The sequence below is a fragment of the Cetorhinus maximus genome, chromosome 22, assembly GCF_964194155.1.
Source record: "Cetorhinus maximus chromosome 22, sCetMax3.hap1.1, whole genome shotgun sequence".
NCBI classification, from domain to species: domain Eukaryota; kingdom Metazoa; phylum Chordata; class Chondrichthyes; order Lamniformes; family Cetorhinidae; genus Cetorhinus; species Cetorhinus maximus.
In genome coordinates, this window is record NC_135900.1 from 70,851,550 (window position 1) to 70,869,910 (window position 18,361).

The window sequence follows — 18,361 nt, forward strand, 5'->3', positions numbered from 1 at the left end:
TTTTGAAACGCAGTCACTGTTGTAATGTACAAAACACAGCAGCCAGTCTATGCACAGGAAGCTCCCACAATCAGTAATGTGATAATGACCGGATAATCTGCTTCAGTTGATGTTTGTTGAAGAATAAATATTGGCTAGGACACTGGGGAGAACTTCTCTGCTCTTCAAAATAGTGTTATGAAACCTTTCGCATCCATCTTAGAAAGCAGACATAGCCTCAGTTTAACACCTTTGACAGGAAGCACTCCCTCACTGCTATCAGCTGAGATTGTGCATGCATCTCAGGAGTGGGACCATGCACCTTCTGACTCTCAGACAACTGAACCACAGCTGAAATCATGGGTAGGCTTCTGCAAAAGCGCCGAATGTCCCGACGGTAGGACCAGAAGTGCACAGTCCACTCAGAGGCAGGTGGCTGGCCCCATGCAATCATGCAGCGGACAGCCAATTAGATACTCAGAGTCGTGGGGCCCAGCCAATTGTGCGACAGGGGCGGGCAGGAAGTCATTGATCCCGTTGTTATCTTACAGGGTCGAAGGTCCGGGTGCCATAACGGCATTCACTCCCCACAAGTCAGCAGCATCAGTCTGGCTGTTTGAGAGGAGTTTTTCAACTCTAACTGCTGCTACCCCCTCTCCACCTGCCATCGTTGGATCCCTGTAGCTGGTGCCACCCACTCTCTACCGGTGATCTCAATCAACTGCTGTCACCCCATACAAAAGTGGATAAAATGTCTCAGTGCAGAGAACAAGTGGGTCCACAGTTTGGTGATGGCTCTCTGCAGGTTATCCTCCAGGCCGTCCGGGAACAGCGGTAAGGGGGTCCTGTTTCCCAGCAATGACTGCAAGAGACAGTCCTGCCTGACTAAGGTGGCCGGGATGGAGATTGCAGCAGTAAACAGCTGTGTGTTCCACAACCAAAACTGGGTGCAATTCCAGAATGGGGTCAACAACCTCCTCCGCTCAACAAGGTAAGTGGCACTTTGCAATTTAGGCAAAATGGCTCCCATGAGGGGCATGAAGCAATGTATATGTGCCAGTTGGGAGTCAGTGTTTAAGACCTCAGCACCAGATGGAACATGAGGACTGAATGTGTGGGGCCAGTTCATGCTGAGAAAGGTGTACCAGTTGTGGGACAGTGCATGTGTGGATCACTTACCAGGGAGGTACCACTAGCTGTCCTGGGGCTGCATGCTCATAAAGGGGCTAGCTGTCCACTGAGATGAAACCTTCTGTCTGCCTACAGGCTGAAAGAGCACATTAGACCAGGGAGCAGGGTTAGATTCCGCCCCATGTTTCCATCCGTTAATGAGGTCTAAATTTCTGCTACAAGGACACCTGCAAGCGGGATGTGAAGATGGCAGACACTGACAGTGACAACTGGGAGATAGTCGCTGATGGCTGCAACCTCTGGAGGCTGACTGTTTGGAAAGGCATTGGGAAGAGGTCAGCAGAAACAAAAATTCAGCTGGTTGGGAAGAGGACCCGGTGAATCATGCATCTTCTCAGCCCATTGTCTTCCTTTGTAGCAAATGCGGCCAAGACTGCCGTGCCAGCCAGAACGGGGCTCCTGGCCACAGAGTCGGCCATCACAGACAAACCATCATCTTAGGAGATGGAAGGCTGCCACCCAATCACCTTCATGCGAGGCACAAACTGCTGAGTAAACACAGCTGCCCAAAATTAAAAAGCATTTAAGATGGTAGAACCAGCAACCCTGAAATTGATGTTAATGCAAATGGTTAATATCTATCCCTTTACAGCCAAATAAGTGACTGCCTATTTTAAATGTGACTGTGGTGAGAACTGTATTTTTATAGAAACAAGATGGAGGTGGAGGAATGTCAGAAACCCACTGCATGGGGCCACCTAGTGGCCAGAATCTGTAACTTCATAACTTGATAGAAAAATTGAATGGGAAGCGTTGACGTGGCAATTTACTGTGGAAAATACAGGCTCATAAGTGTAACAAGAGGAAATAAGGTTTGTGGACAGCAAGTATGCACACATTTCCTTTTAGTAACATGTAGATATTTGAAGTACATAATGAGAAAACTTGCCCCATCAAATTGTTTCCTTCCAATTCATATCTATTTTGCAAAGTTAAATCAAATCCCACTGAAGTTGTACTGCAGGCCATGGGTTCAATATTTCCCCAAAATGACATTAATTTCCTAATGTTTTTAAGAAACCCTTAGCTTAACGATTCCTCTAGTCACTGCATCCAATTATACCAGAGGAATATCCTGCCCTCTCTTCCTCCAGGCTCTCAACTTTCTAGCACAGGGTTGCCCTCTCTTTTAGCCTCCTGATTTTCATATCCCTCTTTCAAAGCTGAGATTGGTTGGGGACACCCTTGATGGGGGACACCCCTGACGGTGGGTGAGGGTGAGATGGGGTGAGGTAGCAGCGAGACGGGGGGCTAGGTGAGATGGGGGTGGGGGGAGAGAGAGAGAGGGAAAGAGAAATATAGGATGTTCTGTCTTAAAACTGAATGCCAGCACTAACCTTGTCTCTCTCTATAAGTATAGACTGTCTGCAGTGGTCCAGTTGCAATTATCCATTGATAACCTAGCTAAGGTTAAGTTTTGGACAGCATTTATCAGACCAAAATGCTTGAAATTTTTACAGTACTGAGTATTTAAAACCTAGGCCAAAGCTGCAATCCTAACTGCATGGCATAGACAGGTAGGCACACTGATGCATTGTGGGAAATGGGATAGGGGAAGCATTTCCTGGAGGAGCTACATAGGGTCATGGGAACTCAAGTTCTCTATGCTTACAAATCCAGCTGTTGCTGCTATTGTACTGTGTCAATGAAATTAATTGGATTGAAAGTAGAGGCAGGTCACACGCTGCTGGAAAGAAATAAGGGACATTTTGTCGGGGGGTGTGGGGAAAGGCTTGTGCTGGTGGTGCTGCAGACACTAGTGACTGAGGTTGGGGGGAGTCAAGACTTTTGGGAAGCCAGCCAGACCGCCCACATGCTTGGGCCTACTGACCCCTGTACCCACAGGCATCCTGGACTCGGCAGCCAGACACCCCCATCCCCACCACCCACCAATCCCCTCACCAATTCCTGTGCCTGTTGGACCACCCACCCCCTGCACCTGTGGTCCAGGACATGGGAAAACAACAATAATTCTGGGACAATCCCCTAAAATACAGGATGGTCAGTCACCCTGAGTGCAGGCTGGAGAAAGGATCCGTGCGATCTGATAACACAGAACTACCTGGCAAAATTCAATAGCCAGCATATGGGCAAAGGTTTACAAACTCTGTCCAATATCTGTTAACACACAAGAATAGGGAACACTAGCCTGATCAGACATATGCTACAGGGGCCATAAGTGTCTAGACTTCATGCAGTCAGTTCCCAGTAAATCACAGCCAAGGTTGGCTGACAAAATCAGATGCCAACTGATTTACGGTTGGAGGTCCGAGCTGTTCCAATTGCTCCCGTTCGGAAATAGAGAGAGTCTAAATAAGTTATATTGGTATTTGTGGGTGTTAGGAATGAGTTTTAGCTTTAATGTTGAAGTTTGATTTGTACTTCTGTATCTGTGTGTTAAGAAATGATCAAGTTGAGTTTTAGTTTCACTTTAAAAGGTGCCTGCATTTCTAATGAGTTAACGACTGTAAGAGAAATTAAACACGAGTAAAAAAACTGAGCTGTTGCCTAGCAACAGGTGTCCAGAGAGGCAGGTCCCTCCCATAGACACACACACAAGAAACTAGAAACAGCAGTTTTGAGTTCAGTTTTGAAGACAGCTGCCAAGCAGAAGCAACCTGGAAGGGGCAAATAGCCAGTCCCCAGTTAAAGTTGGTTGAAAGTAGCTGCCAGAGAAAGACTGGAGCAAATGGGGCAGATAGCAAGTCCTAAGCTAAAGAAGAAAGTCCACAAAAATCTAGGGGAGTGGAACAGGAGAAAGTCCCAAGAAGACCTTCTAGTCAAATGAAGGACAGGAACCTGGAAAAGGTTCTGTTAAGTGAAGTTGAGTGAGGAGCACGAAAGGCTTCAAGCTTAAAGTGATAAAGGCTTGTGAGAAGTCAAAAGATCCAGAGAGACAACTGAAGGTCTGAAACTCTTTCCTATGGACATGTGAAACAGTGGTATACTGTTAACAGCTGAGTGGGGGTGAGAGAGTGCGTGGAAGAGAGCTTGAATGCATGTGGTGACCCAGGGGAGAGGAATATCATAAGGAGTCGAAATCCTGGAGGTGGACCCTTGCGGAAGTCATCAGAGAGAAAGGGTTGGTTTGGGAGAAGATTTCAAAGCGAGTTCTTGGAGAGTGGAGATTGGAAACACTCATGTGAAGGACAGAGTTCAGTGAGACTGATTGGCTCACAGTGTGACAAGTGTCTGTGCGGGAGGGAGGGGGGTGTTGTTGAGGAGGGATCCATAGTATCTGGTTGAGGTGGCATCTGTTATTTGTTTTCAGGGTGTGGTGTGCCTGACCACGGGTCGCCAATTGGTTTACATGGACTGTACTTACTGTAGACAGAGTACAAGATAGCTTTTGTGGCATCCTTACAAATCTCTATATATCTGTAAAGGTATAGTTATGGGTGAAGGAGTACTGTAATGTAGTTTATCTTGTTTAATAAATGTTTTATGCTTTTGTTAAAAGTTCATTAGCTGACTCCGGTGACTCTGTTCACTAGCCCCTCTCCACGTTTCTAAACAAACAAACAAAAGTTAGGTTAAAAGCAAAATACTGCGGATGCTGGACATCTGAAACAAAAACAGAAAATGCTGGAAAATCTCAGCAGGTCTGGCAGCATCTGTGGAGAGAGAAACAGTTAACATTTCAAATCCGTATGCCCCTTCTTCAGAGCTGAAGAGAAGTGGAAATGTGATTAAATTTATACTGTTTAAGTGGGGTGGGGATCTATCAAGGATCTAGCAAGCTGAGTTCCACTCTGGGATCAGGCTTGTCCAGCGATTGGAGACCGGTTCGATACAGTTGGTTTTCCTTAGAAACAGAGAGGATCTTCACTCTTCACCTCGCTGACAAGACTCTTCAGATAATAAGAGAATCACCAAACATAACAAGAAGCAGCAATATTCAAGCTCTCACAGCCATGTTAATAAGTGCTGCTGATGAACTATCTACAGTGTGGGTTGTCAGTCAGCCCTGAGGTATAGCATTACAGCAACAATAATATCAATTATTGGGATTTGTTGGCAGCAGGAGGGATGAAATTAATTTATTAGCTTGATGGGTCTAAAATCTGACTAACTTCCCCAAACCATTTATAACAAAGTAAATCATATGATTGACACAATGCCTGCAATTATATTAACACCACACAAACACCTGATTTCTCAAGTGTACATGTCTGAGATTTGAAACTGAATTCTCAGGTGTATGGTTGAGGTTTTGTTTGTAGATTGCTAATCCTCTTTGGTGGAGGAGTTTTAAGATCCTGCTTTGAAAGGCAGTAATCTGTTCCCTAATCAGTTCATTGTCCACCTCATTTCATTCTAAGAATGTAGGAACAGGAGTGGGAATTCAGACCTAGACTCCTGTTCTGCTGTTCAATCAAAGTATGGCATCTCATTGAGGGCACATGTTATAGAGTTGATCTTCAGACAACTTTTCTTAGTGGAAACATTAAACTTTATTTACAAGAAAGCAACAGCAACTACATGTGTGCATCAAACTCCATAACTAAAGAAGAACTCTCTTGTAGAGGTTCCCCCTTCTGCTAACACACTGGTTTACACAGATCATGTGATCTTACAACACAGGTTATTCTCAAATCTACAGACCTACGTTTATCAAAACTATAATTACCACAGTACATTAAATACAATAACAAATATAAGTAAATTATAGGGTAAATTCAGCAGTTCTAATGAAAGGTCATTGACCGGAGTTGGGAAAATAGAGGTCAAGACTGTTTCCGGGTTCTGAAGCTGACCCCGGGCGCAAACAATCACTCATTGTGATTTTCCTTGGGGCTTCCCACCTCCGCCCTTAATGGCCTGGAGATAGGCGCGATGTCCAATTAATGATGGTGGGCAGACAGGCTCTCCAATCAGAGGCCTTCCAGCTTGAAATAAGCAGTAGGCCATAATAGAGAGTAATTGTGGGAGAAGACACTGCAAGATGGAGCCATCCACATTCTTCCTTTATCAACTTAATTAAAAGAAAGGATCTTGCAGCCAGGCCATCACTGTGGTTGAGGGGCGAGAGGGATAGGGGGTGGTGGAAGCCCCTCCATATGGCAGCCTGTGCCTGCACCCAGATAGACAGAGAGGGCTTCTAGGCCTGCCTAGAGTGTTAGCCCCCCCCAGCTGTTGGTGAAATCTGCCTAGAGGGACCTAAGCTAGACCCTGTCACCCTACTCAATACAGTCCAACCTAGCCTCCTGGACAATCATAGGCTCCGGGCATCAGCAGAGCCTGAAGGAAGCCGCATGTGATTAAAGTTTACATTTGTATTTCGGGAACCTGGAGACCAACTGGAAAATCCCAATCGGCCTCCTTCAATAGGCTTCAATAGACTTTTAACAAACTTCCATGTGCAGATAGGTAGCCCTGCCAGCCCATCCACCCCTGCAGAATGGCTCAGATGGAGCCACATAGAGGGCAGGGCTATTTTTTTTGATCTCCCGCTCACCTTTGATCCTGCCCCAGCAGGAGTTGAAAAACCAGCCCACTAATTCTGTTTCTCTCTCCACAGGTGCTGCCTGGCCTAGTTTTCGGTTTTTATTTCAGGTTTCCAGCATCTGCAGCAATTTGCTTTTGTATGAGTAAATAACACCTTGTTAAAGTGTAATTCCCTTTTGTATACTTTAAACCCATTAATCTCCTGGAAATGCTGGGCAATTATGCTTTGTTCTGAACATTGCCTGAAGTTTAAAGGATGACTTGCATTCATATCATACTTTTCACAACATCTCAAAGTGCTTTGCAAACAACCAATGAAGTATTTTTTGAAGTGTAGTCACAGTTGAAATGTTGGAAGCACAGCAACCAATTTACACAAGGAAGGTCCCACAAACAGCAACGTGATAATGATCAGATAATCAGTTCATGGTGACTGAGGGATAAATTTTGGCCAGAACACTGGTGATAACACCACTGCTCTTCTTCAAAATAGTGCCATGGAAAAGTGCAATATATCCACCTGAGACAGCAGACAGGACCTTAGCTGAACATCTCTTCTGAAAGTCACACTGACTCAGTACTGCACTGGAGTGCCAGCCTAGAATTTTGCCTAGAATGGGACTATGAGCTCTCAACCTTCAAACTTAGAAGTAAGACTACTACCAACCGAAGCACAGCTGAAATACAACTTTTTGTCTTACATGTAGTTTTGTTCAGTTTATTCAGTGGGGATCTAAAACATTCTTGTCATTTGCAAAATGCTGCAAGAGCATCATTCGTTATAGCAACTAACAGGTATAGGGAACAAATTGCACCTTAGATCTATTCTGCCCTTTTCAACCAAGTAGTCCAATCCAAAGGCACATAATAGTTGCTTTTGATGAAGCTATTTTGGGCCTCACAACCGTTCCTAGCTAGTCCAACAAATAACCCATTGGAAACATTGAAACACGTAACATCCAGGCAGGCTGGTAACCAGAGGTGGGAAAGGGCAATACTGTAATTGGTCAGAAAAAGGAAAAGATGGACAGCAAAATGCTTCATACCCTTGTGAATGACCAGCCACCCCACATCCTACCATGGAACGGAGGAAGACAAACCAGCCGTAGGTTTGTGCAAAGGAAGTCAGGCCAGAGTAATAGGAACTCCAGACGGTGACTAGGAGAAGAATCTGGAACAGAAAGCAAAATCAGAATCAAGGTTCCAACACTACCAATTTAACAAAAGCCTCTAATCTTACTGACACTGTGTACCTTGCCTAAAAAAATTAAATAGCTCTGGATCTTTTGCCAGGGGCTAAGATTTTATCAGCTGAGGGCAAATGTTACAGTCTTGAGTGTGTTATCTACACAGTTTTCCAGGATGCGTTTAGTGGCACAACATTCTTCTTGAGGCTCTAACACTTGGTTGTTTTCTCAAAAATATTTGAAGAAAAGGAAGAGAATAAATAAACCTTTATCCGGGTCAAGTTTATGCCATTTTTTAATTAAATGAAGAAGATGGAAATGAGAGCCACTTATAGGCCTGATTGGGAAAGTGCAGCAGATTGTTGTCTCCTAAAGGACTTCAGGGAATCAGTTGGGTTTTTACAACAATTCAATAACTCAATGGTCAGTTTTCTGTTACAAAAAACAACTATTTTACCAACTGAATTCAAATTCTCAAACTGCCATGTTGGGTTTTCCGAACCCACATTCTCTAGACTATTACTCTGGATCAATAGAATTACTACTCCCAGTATAATGATCACTATGCTAACATACATAGTAAAGCTTTGTGACTAGCATGCGTTAGTTACACTGCAGTAATGTCAGTTAGCTACCGTTCCTTTAAAATTCAATGAATAATTGACCCTGTGAAGCGGATAGCTACTGATCTGTGTCCATTTGACCCCAAGTCCCAATTTCTCTTTGTTCAACACACTATAAAACGTAAGAATATAGAAACAGGGGTACAATTTGGACCTTTGAGCTTGCTCCGCCATTCAACAAGATTATGGCTAACCTTCTACCTCAATTCCACCATCCCAAACTATCCCCATATCCCTCAAGCCCCTCAGTACCCAAGACTCTATCGACCTGCCTTAATTAGACTCAATGACTGAACACCCACAGCTATCTGGGATAAAAAATTCCAAAGATTTATGACTCCCTAAGTGAAGAAATATTTCCTCATCTCAGCCCTAAATGGTCATTCCCCTTATCCTGAGAGTGTGACCTTCTGTTCTATTCCCCAGCCAGGAGAAACTTTTCTCAGCATCTGCCTTGTCAAGTACTCTAATAATAATACCTTTTAGTAAGCTCAATTCTTATTCTTCTAAACTCCAGAGAATATTGGCCCACTCTAATCAATTTCACCTCATAGGACAGCTATTTCATCCCAGGAATCAATCTAGCATACCTTTGTTGCACCCCTTTCAAGGCAAACCTAGCCTTCTTGGGTAATAAGACCAAACTTGTGAACAGTACTACAGGTGTGGTGTCAAAAAAGCCCTAAGCAATTGTAGCAAAACTTCCATGTTCTGAAACTCCAACCCCCTTGCAATAAAGGCAAACATATCACTTGTTGAACAAAGTGGGAAAGTCAATAAGCAGGTTAGTGAGCTACAGGAAGACAGTCAGTAATGTTTTACTTATGGTTTTCAATTGAAGTAGAAATGTGTGAAATTTAGCAATGATACTCTCCTCTTCCCGGTGGCTGCACTTTCACAAATGAAATTAGTTCAGTCAACCCACAAAACATTTCTGGAATTCAGCAGCTAATTGTTATCCAGTACACTAAGGGGAATATAAAATTCAGATCCCATTATTGTACTGGGCATTTGCAAAAATCAAAGGGTGTTCATTACACAAAGATAAATTCTGATCCCTCTTGTGAGAAGAGTATCTCTCGAATCTTCCACTCTAAATTGTCACACTGCTTATCTGACACCTAGTACTGGATGAGCAGAAATATCCTGCCATTAAATATTGGAAATCGGAAGCCATTGTTTTAGGTCTGCACCACAAACTCCGCTCCCTAGCCATCCTCTCTCTGGCAACAGTCTGAAGTTGAACCGGACTGTTCTCCACCTCAGTGTCATACTTGACCCTGTCATACTTGACCCTGAGGTGAGCTTCCAACCACACATTCATGCTGTCATTAAGACCGCCTATTTCTTCTTCCGTAACATTGGCCATCCCTGTCCCTGCTTCAGCTTTTTTGCCTCTGAAACCTTCACTCATGCCTTTGCCATCTCCAGACTTGACCATTCTTACGCACCCCTGGTTGGACTCCTACATTCCACCCTCAGTAAACTTGAGGTCATCCAAAACTCTGTTGCTTATGTCCTACCTTGCACAAAATTCCATTCACCTGTTACCCTTGTGCTTGCTGACCTAGCAACACCTTGATCCTAAAATTCTCATCCTTGTTTTCAAATCCCTCCATGAATTTGCCCCTCCCTATCGCTGTAACTTCCTCCAGCCCTTCAACCCTTCAAGATATCGGAGCTCCTCTAAATACAGCCCCTTGAACATACCGATTTTAATCACTCCACCACTGTGATGGCTATAGGCAGGCCTTTAGCTGCATAGGTGCTCAGCTCTGGAATTCCCTCCCTGAACCTTTCCATCTCTCTACCACGCTTTCCTCCTTTGAGACACACCTTAAAACCTATCTCTTTTACTAAGATTTTGGCCATCTGCCCTAATTCTCCTTACATAGCTCAGTGTCATATTGTCATATTTTGTTTTATATTACCTCCGTGAAGCGCCTAGGGACATTTTATTATATTAAAGATGCTATATATATACACACACACACACAAGTGCAACCTGTTGTTAGAAACAAATTCTTGACTCACCTTCCAACGGCCGAATCTATCAGCAAGGTAACCCCAAACCCAGCTGCACGACATGAAGCCTAGAAACACCATCTGAAATAAATGTGTTTCAAGGCACAAATTACTCACAGCTTGGCCTTATTTTCACTTAATTACACTAAATTAACAAAAAGCCATCATAGTGCGTCTTGTTTGTTCCCCCCACCCCCACCCCCACTAAGAGCTGACACTTGTACAGTTGGTAAACAGTGAAAAGAATAGGCCTGGACATCAATGGGCATGATTATAAACCATTCCAATAAAAATATTCCACATAGGGAGTTGAACAATTTTTTCCTCGATGTACAGATAATGACGCCAGCTGATGTTGTCCTGGGTTGACTCCTGTCCATCATTGTAATATCAGGCCATTGGATCAGGAGCTCAAAGTTAGCATCAAAAGGCAAGTAAATCTCAAAGATTAAAAAGGATCAGAGTGGCCATTCAAGCCATCGTGTTCATCCTTCCATAGAGGATTACAATCCTCCAATCACAGCACCTGGATTGACTCTGGAACACTTATCAAATATTAAGAAAAACCATGGCTGACATAAGTGGTGAGAAATAACAAAACTAAAGGAAAGATCTAATTTTAGTCGATCACAGGACCTTAGCAGAAAATTTCTCTCTCTCCTTCCTTGAATAATTTCCAATCTGGAGTGGAAGATTATGGAAATGTTCTGACCTGCTTTCTTTAAAACCCTGGGATTGAAACCATCTGTAAAAACCATTATTGTAAAAACTTGCTGTTCTTTATATCTGTGATGGCTGTTGTTCATTAAGAATTAGGTATCTCTGTTGACAATGAAATTCAATATTTTGAAATAACCCCTGGTCTGTAATTCACGTTGACACATCATGACTCCATCTGTGAACAATTCCTCTATCCATTCTGCTAGCAAATTGTAAACATATTTTATTGGGTGTTGATTTTTGTCTGATTACATGTAAAGCATCTTGTGTTGTTAACAATGTCGTTTAAATGAGTTGCTATGTAATAACCAATAAAGGAATAAAACAGATAAAAGTGCAGAAATGTGTAGATCCAGGGAACTGGGAGATACAAAGAGCAGCAAAGCAAGACAAAAAAAGATTGCAAGAGCTGCAAATAGGGAATATGAAATGAAATTTAGGAGGGATATATAGATTAACAAGTTTTTACAATTATTTTAAGAAAAAAAGGTAGTCAAGGGCAATGTGGGCCCTTTATTATTGCATATAATAAGGAAATGGCAGGCTGTTGAATAACTATTTTGTTCCAGTCTTCACAGGAGAGGAAGAGGATAATACACCACACATTCCAAATAAACTAATAATGAGTTGAGGTTTCGAACCCACTGAAGTTACCACAAGCCAGAAAACAGTATTAGAAATAATAATGGCACTAAAGAGTGACAAATCCCCAGGACCAGATGGCTTCAATCCTAGGGTTTTAAAGGAAGCAGGTGAGAACATTTCCATCATCTTCCATTTCAGGAACTGTGTCCCTTTAATTGGAAATTATATAAGAAAGGTGAGGGAAACTAGAAAATGATAGACCTGTTAGTCTAACATCTGCTGTATGGATGTTGTTGGAATCTATAAATGAGGACAGAATAACTGAACTTTTGCAGGAATGGATTTATAAAGGATAGGCCATGACAAAAAAACCTGATTGAAAGTTTTGAGGAAACAATTAAAGTAGTATACAGTAGAATGTCTATAGTTGTGTCCCTATGAACTTCTAAAAGCATTTGATAAGATTCCACCTAGCTGAAAGGAAAAGAACTTTGGGACACCTTGAGGTTGTGAAAGGCACATATAAACACAAGGACTTCTTTTAAATGTAAAAAAAATCATGAACAATAACACTCCAAGTGAAAAATTACTTCATTGGAAAACCAAAAGCAAAGGGCTCAAGTGCAATACACCAAAATAGAAGAGAGAAAGAGTGAATCAGAAAAGAGCAGCCAAGCAACTCCAAGCTTCAGTTTTAAAAACCTGAAGACAATAAGAAATGTTGGTCCTATTCATTAACTAGAGCAATAAGTTGACCACAATGATTCATGTTTCACTTAACTGAGACTTGGATTGGATTTGGTTCCTGGACAATCGTCATAAACTCGCTATGGTACAATGCCACTCTTGACTCATAAGGAGCCAATTGAAGACACTATAACACAGACATAATAACCCTAAATAGTAATGGAAGCAAAGGAGTAAACTTACAGTGGTAACCATGGCAACCTGCCATTCTTCCAGGCGCCATTCACAACGAATGACTGGGGAAATGACTGCTAGAAGCATGATCTCCATGGCTTCAGCCACCTGAAGAAACAACCAGGGATATGTTAAAATCAAGATTCAATAATAGTCAGAGATTTCAACTCATCCTCAAATAATTATTTTTCCTACTTAGAATTCCATTTATCTCTTCTACCCAATTTATTGGAGCGATCTAGCAGCTTGGTGAAAGCGCTCCCGCCTCAGAGCGTGAAGAATTCCAGCTCTTTCCCAGACAGCACTGGTGGGTGGAAATCGAAATATTGACACTGGGTACTCCCATGGGGAAAGAGTGTTCATTGGCACAGTGGCAGTATTTCCACCTTTGTCAGATGGGTTGAGTTCAGATCTCACTCCAGACAGTTCCAGCAAGTGGAGACCGTACTACCAGTTCTGAATATTGGGTTGATATGCTTGCATCAGATTGCTGTGGCTGGTCCCCTCCCACTGAAAAGGATAGGTGGGCCTCTTTAGCCTTGGTTGCAGCCCACTCAGGAGAAGATAAAGACTATGAAGAAACCACTTCAGCTTCTAATTTTTTCTTCTCAAGAATCTCATGTTTGAATCTTGACTTAGGACATGCCTTGTGGGACAGAACAGCCAGTGTTTCTTATCTCAGGTACCTCTACAATATTCCCCTCAATCGTCATGTTTCATTGCCAAGAATCAAAATTTCCCCCTTTCCCTTGCAACTGAGTGTCGACTTTGGCTCTGTGGTAGCACTCTCGAATCAGAGTCTGCAGGTTGTGGGTTCAACCCCTGTGTAGGAGTTTGAGCACATAATCCAGGTTGACATTGAGGGAGTGCTGCACTGTTGATGATGTCACCTGATGTATTTAAATACGTGAGGAGGTAAGGAATAAGTTGAGATGAATACTGGCAGAGTATAATTGGGCAGAATGGCCTGTTTCTGCAGTGTAAAATTCTATGTGACTCAGTACTGGAATGTCATGGCTGTTTCCTGCATCATCCTGGGCAGAATTTAATCCAGGCAACTGGGGTCTCACCCCTCAGTTGGAGAGCCAGCAAGAGCCTGTGTCACCTCCGTTGGGAAGACCTGTTGTACTGAGTGCCTATCAGGCACTTAACTGGCCAGCAGTGGGCCTTCCCCAGGGTTTAGGACCCCAGAAGTAGAAATAGAGTTGCCAGCCAGTCAGAGGCTGGCAGCTCTTCATTACCTGTCAGCACCACCAGGAGAGGTGGCAGCCGCCAGCAATGCACCCACTGAAGGCTTAGGATTGCCAAGGGACCCAGACCACAGATGAGCGAAGGTGGGATGGTGGTTGCAGGGGAAAGTGGGTCAGAAGAAAAGGCAAGGAGATGGCTCTCAGCAGACTCACCTTCCTGATGCCAGGTCCCTTGACGAGGGACCCACCCTGGGAACCCACAAGCAAACCCAACGGGATTTTGCTTTTTGGGCTCCTTGCGTGGCAAGTCCCTCACCCGCTGCTGGTTGAATATCAATGATGACAGAATGAGGCCCTTAAGAGGGAATTAATTGCCCACTTAAGAGCCTCAATTTCCATCCAGCAGGGAAGACCAACTGCAAACCTTCCTGCCTGGACTTAATTGGGGTGGAGGCAGGAAGGCAGCAGAGTACCTATTAAATTAAATTAAGTGCACCCAGCCTTCAAGCTTGCCGCTGGGGGAGCATTAAATTCTGCCCCCTGTCTCTCAGACACTTGAGATTTGGTTTATCAAGAGGAATTTGCACAGAGATTTGGTAAAATGTTAAACCCATTGGCTTTGATATGGCATTTCCGAGTGGAAACTCCTTTGTAATGAATTCTTCCACTTCCACTGGCATGTTTACTGTGATTTTAAGATTAGCAGTTTCTACTTCAGGGTTTTTCCTGTTGTAGGGTGGATAAAGGCAGAATGAATAAAGGCAGAAGGACAAGGTATTTCATTGTACTTGGGCTGTACTGAAGTGTAGCTGAAGGAACAGCACCTCACTTTGACTTGCCACTTTGCAGCTTCTGGACTCAACGTTGAGTTCAACAATTTCAGAAGGGGGTCTCTGCCCCCATTTTGTTTTCTTTTCTCCACAGGTTTCGGTCTTAATCTTGTTTTTCTCCTGCCTTTCTTTTCAGCTGGCAGCTATTCATTGTCCTGCCATTCACACCTCTTCTGGACACATCTGCTTCTTTGCTTGTTCCATTATCACTCCCTTTGTTTCTGTGCAACCAACTCTCCAACCTTCCACTCTATCACTGAAGACCTTCTCATTTGTTCTTTTTCCAACCTTCCTCACCTTACCTGCTTAAAACTATCACATTTCTAACTTTTCCCAGTTCTGATGAAAAGGTCACCGACCTGAAATATGAATATGGTTTCTCTCTCCACAGACGCTGCCAGACCTGCCAAGTATTTCCAGCATTTTCTGTTTTTATTGAATTGCACTTCCGTCTCTGCTCTGTATTATTCATTTGTTGAAAGCAATGGCAAAACATTACCTTTTGTTAACCCCCAGTCAAAGTTCTGGCAGTGTGCACTACAGAGGTCCCTACAGTCTCTATTCTCCCAGTACTTACATTGGTGCTTCCCATGATTGTGACCAGCAAAACATGGAATCGCCCAAATCCAATGGTTTCCACTGCTTCCTCCACTGTATACGATTTTGTCGGGGCTGAAAAACAAAGTAAGTCACTTATTGAATTTGAAATGGAACATAATTCAGTAAATATAGCTTTCATCTTTGGTTGCAAGGTGGTTACACATAAGATGTTGGCTCATATCAGTGGGTTAGCATACTAAGCTTTTAGTGGGATCTCGGGGCGAAATTCAGCCTAGTTTGAATTAGTTTGAGTCTTTCCTCATGTTGGAAATAACTGATAAATCTTTACCACATGCGTGTTGAGTTAAACTGAGCAAAGAATTCTAATGTCCTGAGACTGAGCTACAAGAATCACTACAACGACTAAGACAGAACAATAGCACTTCATTTCTTTTGTCACAACCTGCGCTCGAATTTCTCCTTACTAAAGGCAATTAAGACCAAATGCCATCATCAACAGGCACAACTTGAATTTATCTTATGCTTTCAATAAAGTAAAATGTTCCAAACCACTTCACAAGAGTGTTATCAGACACTATTTGACACTGAACCATGTATGGAGATATTAGGATAGGTGGCCAAAAACTTGGTCAAATAGGTAGGTTTTAAGGAGCATCTCACAGGAAGAGAAAGAGTTAGGAAGGTGGAGAGGTTTAGGGAGGGAATTCTAGAGCATAAGGCCTAGGCAGCTGAAGGCACAGCTGCCCTTGGTGGAGTGATTGAAATCAGAGATGCTCAACAGGCCATAATTTGAGGACCGCACGTACATTGGAGAGTTGTGGAACTGAAGAAGATTACAGACAAAGTTATTCTTCCTTTCTCTGTAATCTTCTTCAGAAGGCCTTAGAGGGCCTTAAAACAGGATGAGAATTTTAAAATTGAGGTATTACCAGACAGGAGGCCGATGTAGGTCAGCGACTGCAGGGCAATGGGTGTTTGGGACTAGGTGCCAGTTGGGATACAGGCAGGAGATTTAGGTGAGCTCAAGTTTATGGAGGTGGAATATGGGACTCCAGCCAAGCCTGCAAACAGTATAGCCGGGATTTTCCGAGTCCGATCATGACGGGCGTGTTCGGTGATGAGATCGGAGAATCTTGTGAGGAGGCCCTAGTATCATTTCCCAATGGTGTAAATCCAGGATGTGATTATCCCTTCCCCGCATCAATGGTGGGTCGTGTTTCCCGCCATTGAACGTCGGGAACTTAATTATAATAAATTTGCACGTAATTATTGTGGCCACTCGCTGGAATCATCCCCCCATGGCAAATTTCAATCTCACGACGGTGTGATTTACAACTGCCTTTAAAAGACATAAACCTGGCGACTTCAACTTTGAGGGGAGCTTGGAGGTGAGTGCACACAACTTTGCACAGCGCTTGTGATGATCCCAGCAACTCTGCACATTCCGTGGGGTCCCAGGCAAGTCTTGGCAGTGGCTTCTTTGTGGCTGGCTTGTGGTGCCATGTGACAGTGGCAGAGGGGAAGGGGGAGAACACAACCTCAGGCAAGGGCAACAGTGCTGGGAGGGTCATGTCAGCACCAACTGAAGTTTGAGCACAAACACATGCGGGGGCGAGGGGGTTGGGGGTGGGGGAGAAAACGGCCGGGCTAGTGGCAAAACATACCAAAGATGAACATTCCACTGCAGCTGAGTGAATTAGCTTGAGCTCAATTGACATGCTTGGAGTCAGCCTAGTCAAGCAATTGTGCCCACTCAAGCAGCACTAATTCCTCACAGTGTCAATGATTGCTCCTCTACTGTTCACTCTTCGCATATACACTGCGAACTCAAATGAGTGCTATGCAGAACCATTGTGTGACTGGGCAAGCCTGAGGATCCCCTTGGGAGAGGTGGCCAATGAACACTGACGGAGGGTGCGCTCCATTCCCTCACATTATGTTTCAGTTGACATTGAAAAGTCACCCTCATGGTACAAGCAAACCGGGAAGCCTTGGAGTCCAGGTTAGGACAGGGCCTGTGTCTGAGATGAGAGTTGAAGATGCAGTCGAGTGGTCGAAGCTGCTGCCACTCGGTCATGTTGTGTGGCGCGGTGCTGGGTGCGGGCATAGTGAACCATCATACACACTAAACACTGGGCATCCATGTGGTGGCCTGGACTCTCCGGCATGCATTAAGGGGTCTTGAGAGGCAGCTGCAGGCAATTACTTGACCAAGAGCGGCCCTTAGGAGACAATTGCTGACCCTTGCGTCTCTCTCTTTGATACTGCAGTGAGGAGACCATCAGGAACATGGAGCCTGGTGATCTCGCTGTCTGCCTCATTGCTTATAGGCAGGAGAGAAGAAGGGGAAGAATGCGACAGAGGTGCCTGAATCGCCAAAAGGAGGAGCAGAACGCTGGAGACCAAGGGGTGGCAGGGCCTCCTCCACACGTAGAGAATGAACCCTGCAGAGCTGTCATTCGTAGGCGCATTGCTAAACCCACGGTCTACAGACGGTGCATCTGCTACCTGCAGATGAGGAAAAATCAGTGTCATTGATGCCTGCGCATGTCAAGGGAACTGGTCACACACATACGCCACCTTCTGCAGGAGTTGGCACCACGGGGACTCAGAGGGCATCCACTGCCGTCGGCAGTTAAAGTTACCACCGCGCTCAATTTCTACAGCAGTGGCTCCTTCCAAGGCTCCGCTGGGGATCTTTGCAGAATCTCACAAGACTTCACCCACAAATATGTCCAGGATGTCATAGAAGCCCTTTTTGCCATGGCAAACACCTTTGCCAACTTCGACAGGGATCCGGCAAGTCAGGAAGCATATGCCCTGGGATTTGCTGAGATTTCTGGATTACCACAGGTGCAGGGAGTCATCGACTGCACTCACATGGCTCTTAAATCACCCTGGCAACTAGCAGTCCTGTGTATGAACCACAAAGGCTTCCACTCTCTCATTGTTCAGCTGTCTGCAGCCATAACAAATGGATCATGCAGGTTTGTGCAAAGTACCCTGGAAGCGTCCATTATTCGTACATCCTCAGCAGGTCTCAGAACCCTGACATCCTCCAGAGACCACACAGGATGCAGGGTTGGCTCCTAAGGGACAAG

The 18,361-nt window shown here is 44.2% G+C and overlaps 1 protein-coding gene across 4 annotated transcripts in view; it reads right to left on the reverse strand.

Moving 5' to 3' along the window:
* svopl (SVOP-like) overlaps window positions 1-18,361 on the reverse strand; it is a 117,108-nt gene that overhangs the window by 46,632 nt on the left and 52,115 nt on the right. For all 4 annotated transcript variants that reach the window (XR_013580242.1, XM_078568511.1, XM_078568512.1 and 1 more), the window contains 4 exons: window positions 15,277-15,371; window positions 12,689-12,787; window positions 10,463-10,534; window positions 7,665-7,789 (listed from right to left, as the gene is read on the reverse strand). Coding sequence is in view for 3 of the 4 variants with exons in the window: in XM_078568511.1 (XP_078424637.1) it covers window positions 7,665-7,789; window positions 10,463-10,534; window positions 12,689-12,787; window positions 15,277-15,371 (391 nt within the window). In the remaining variant the exon portion in view is untranslated. The remainder of the gene's footprint in view (window positions 1-7,664; window positions 7,790-10,462; window positions 10,535-12,688; window positions 12,788-15,276; window positions 15,372-18,361) is intronic.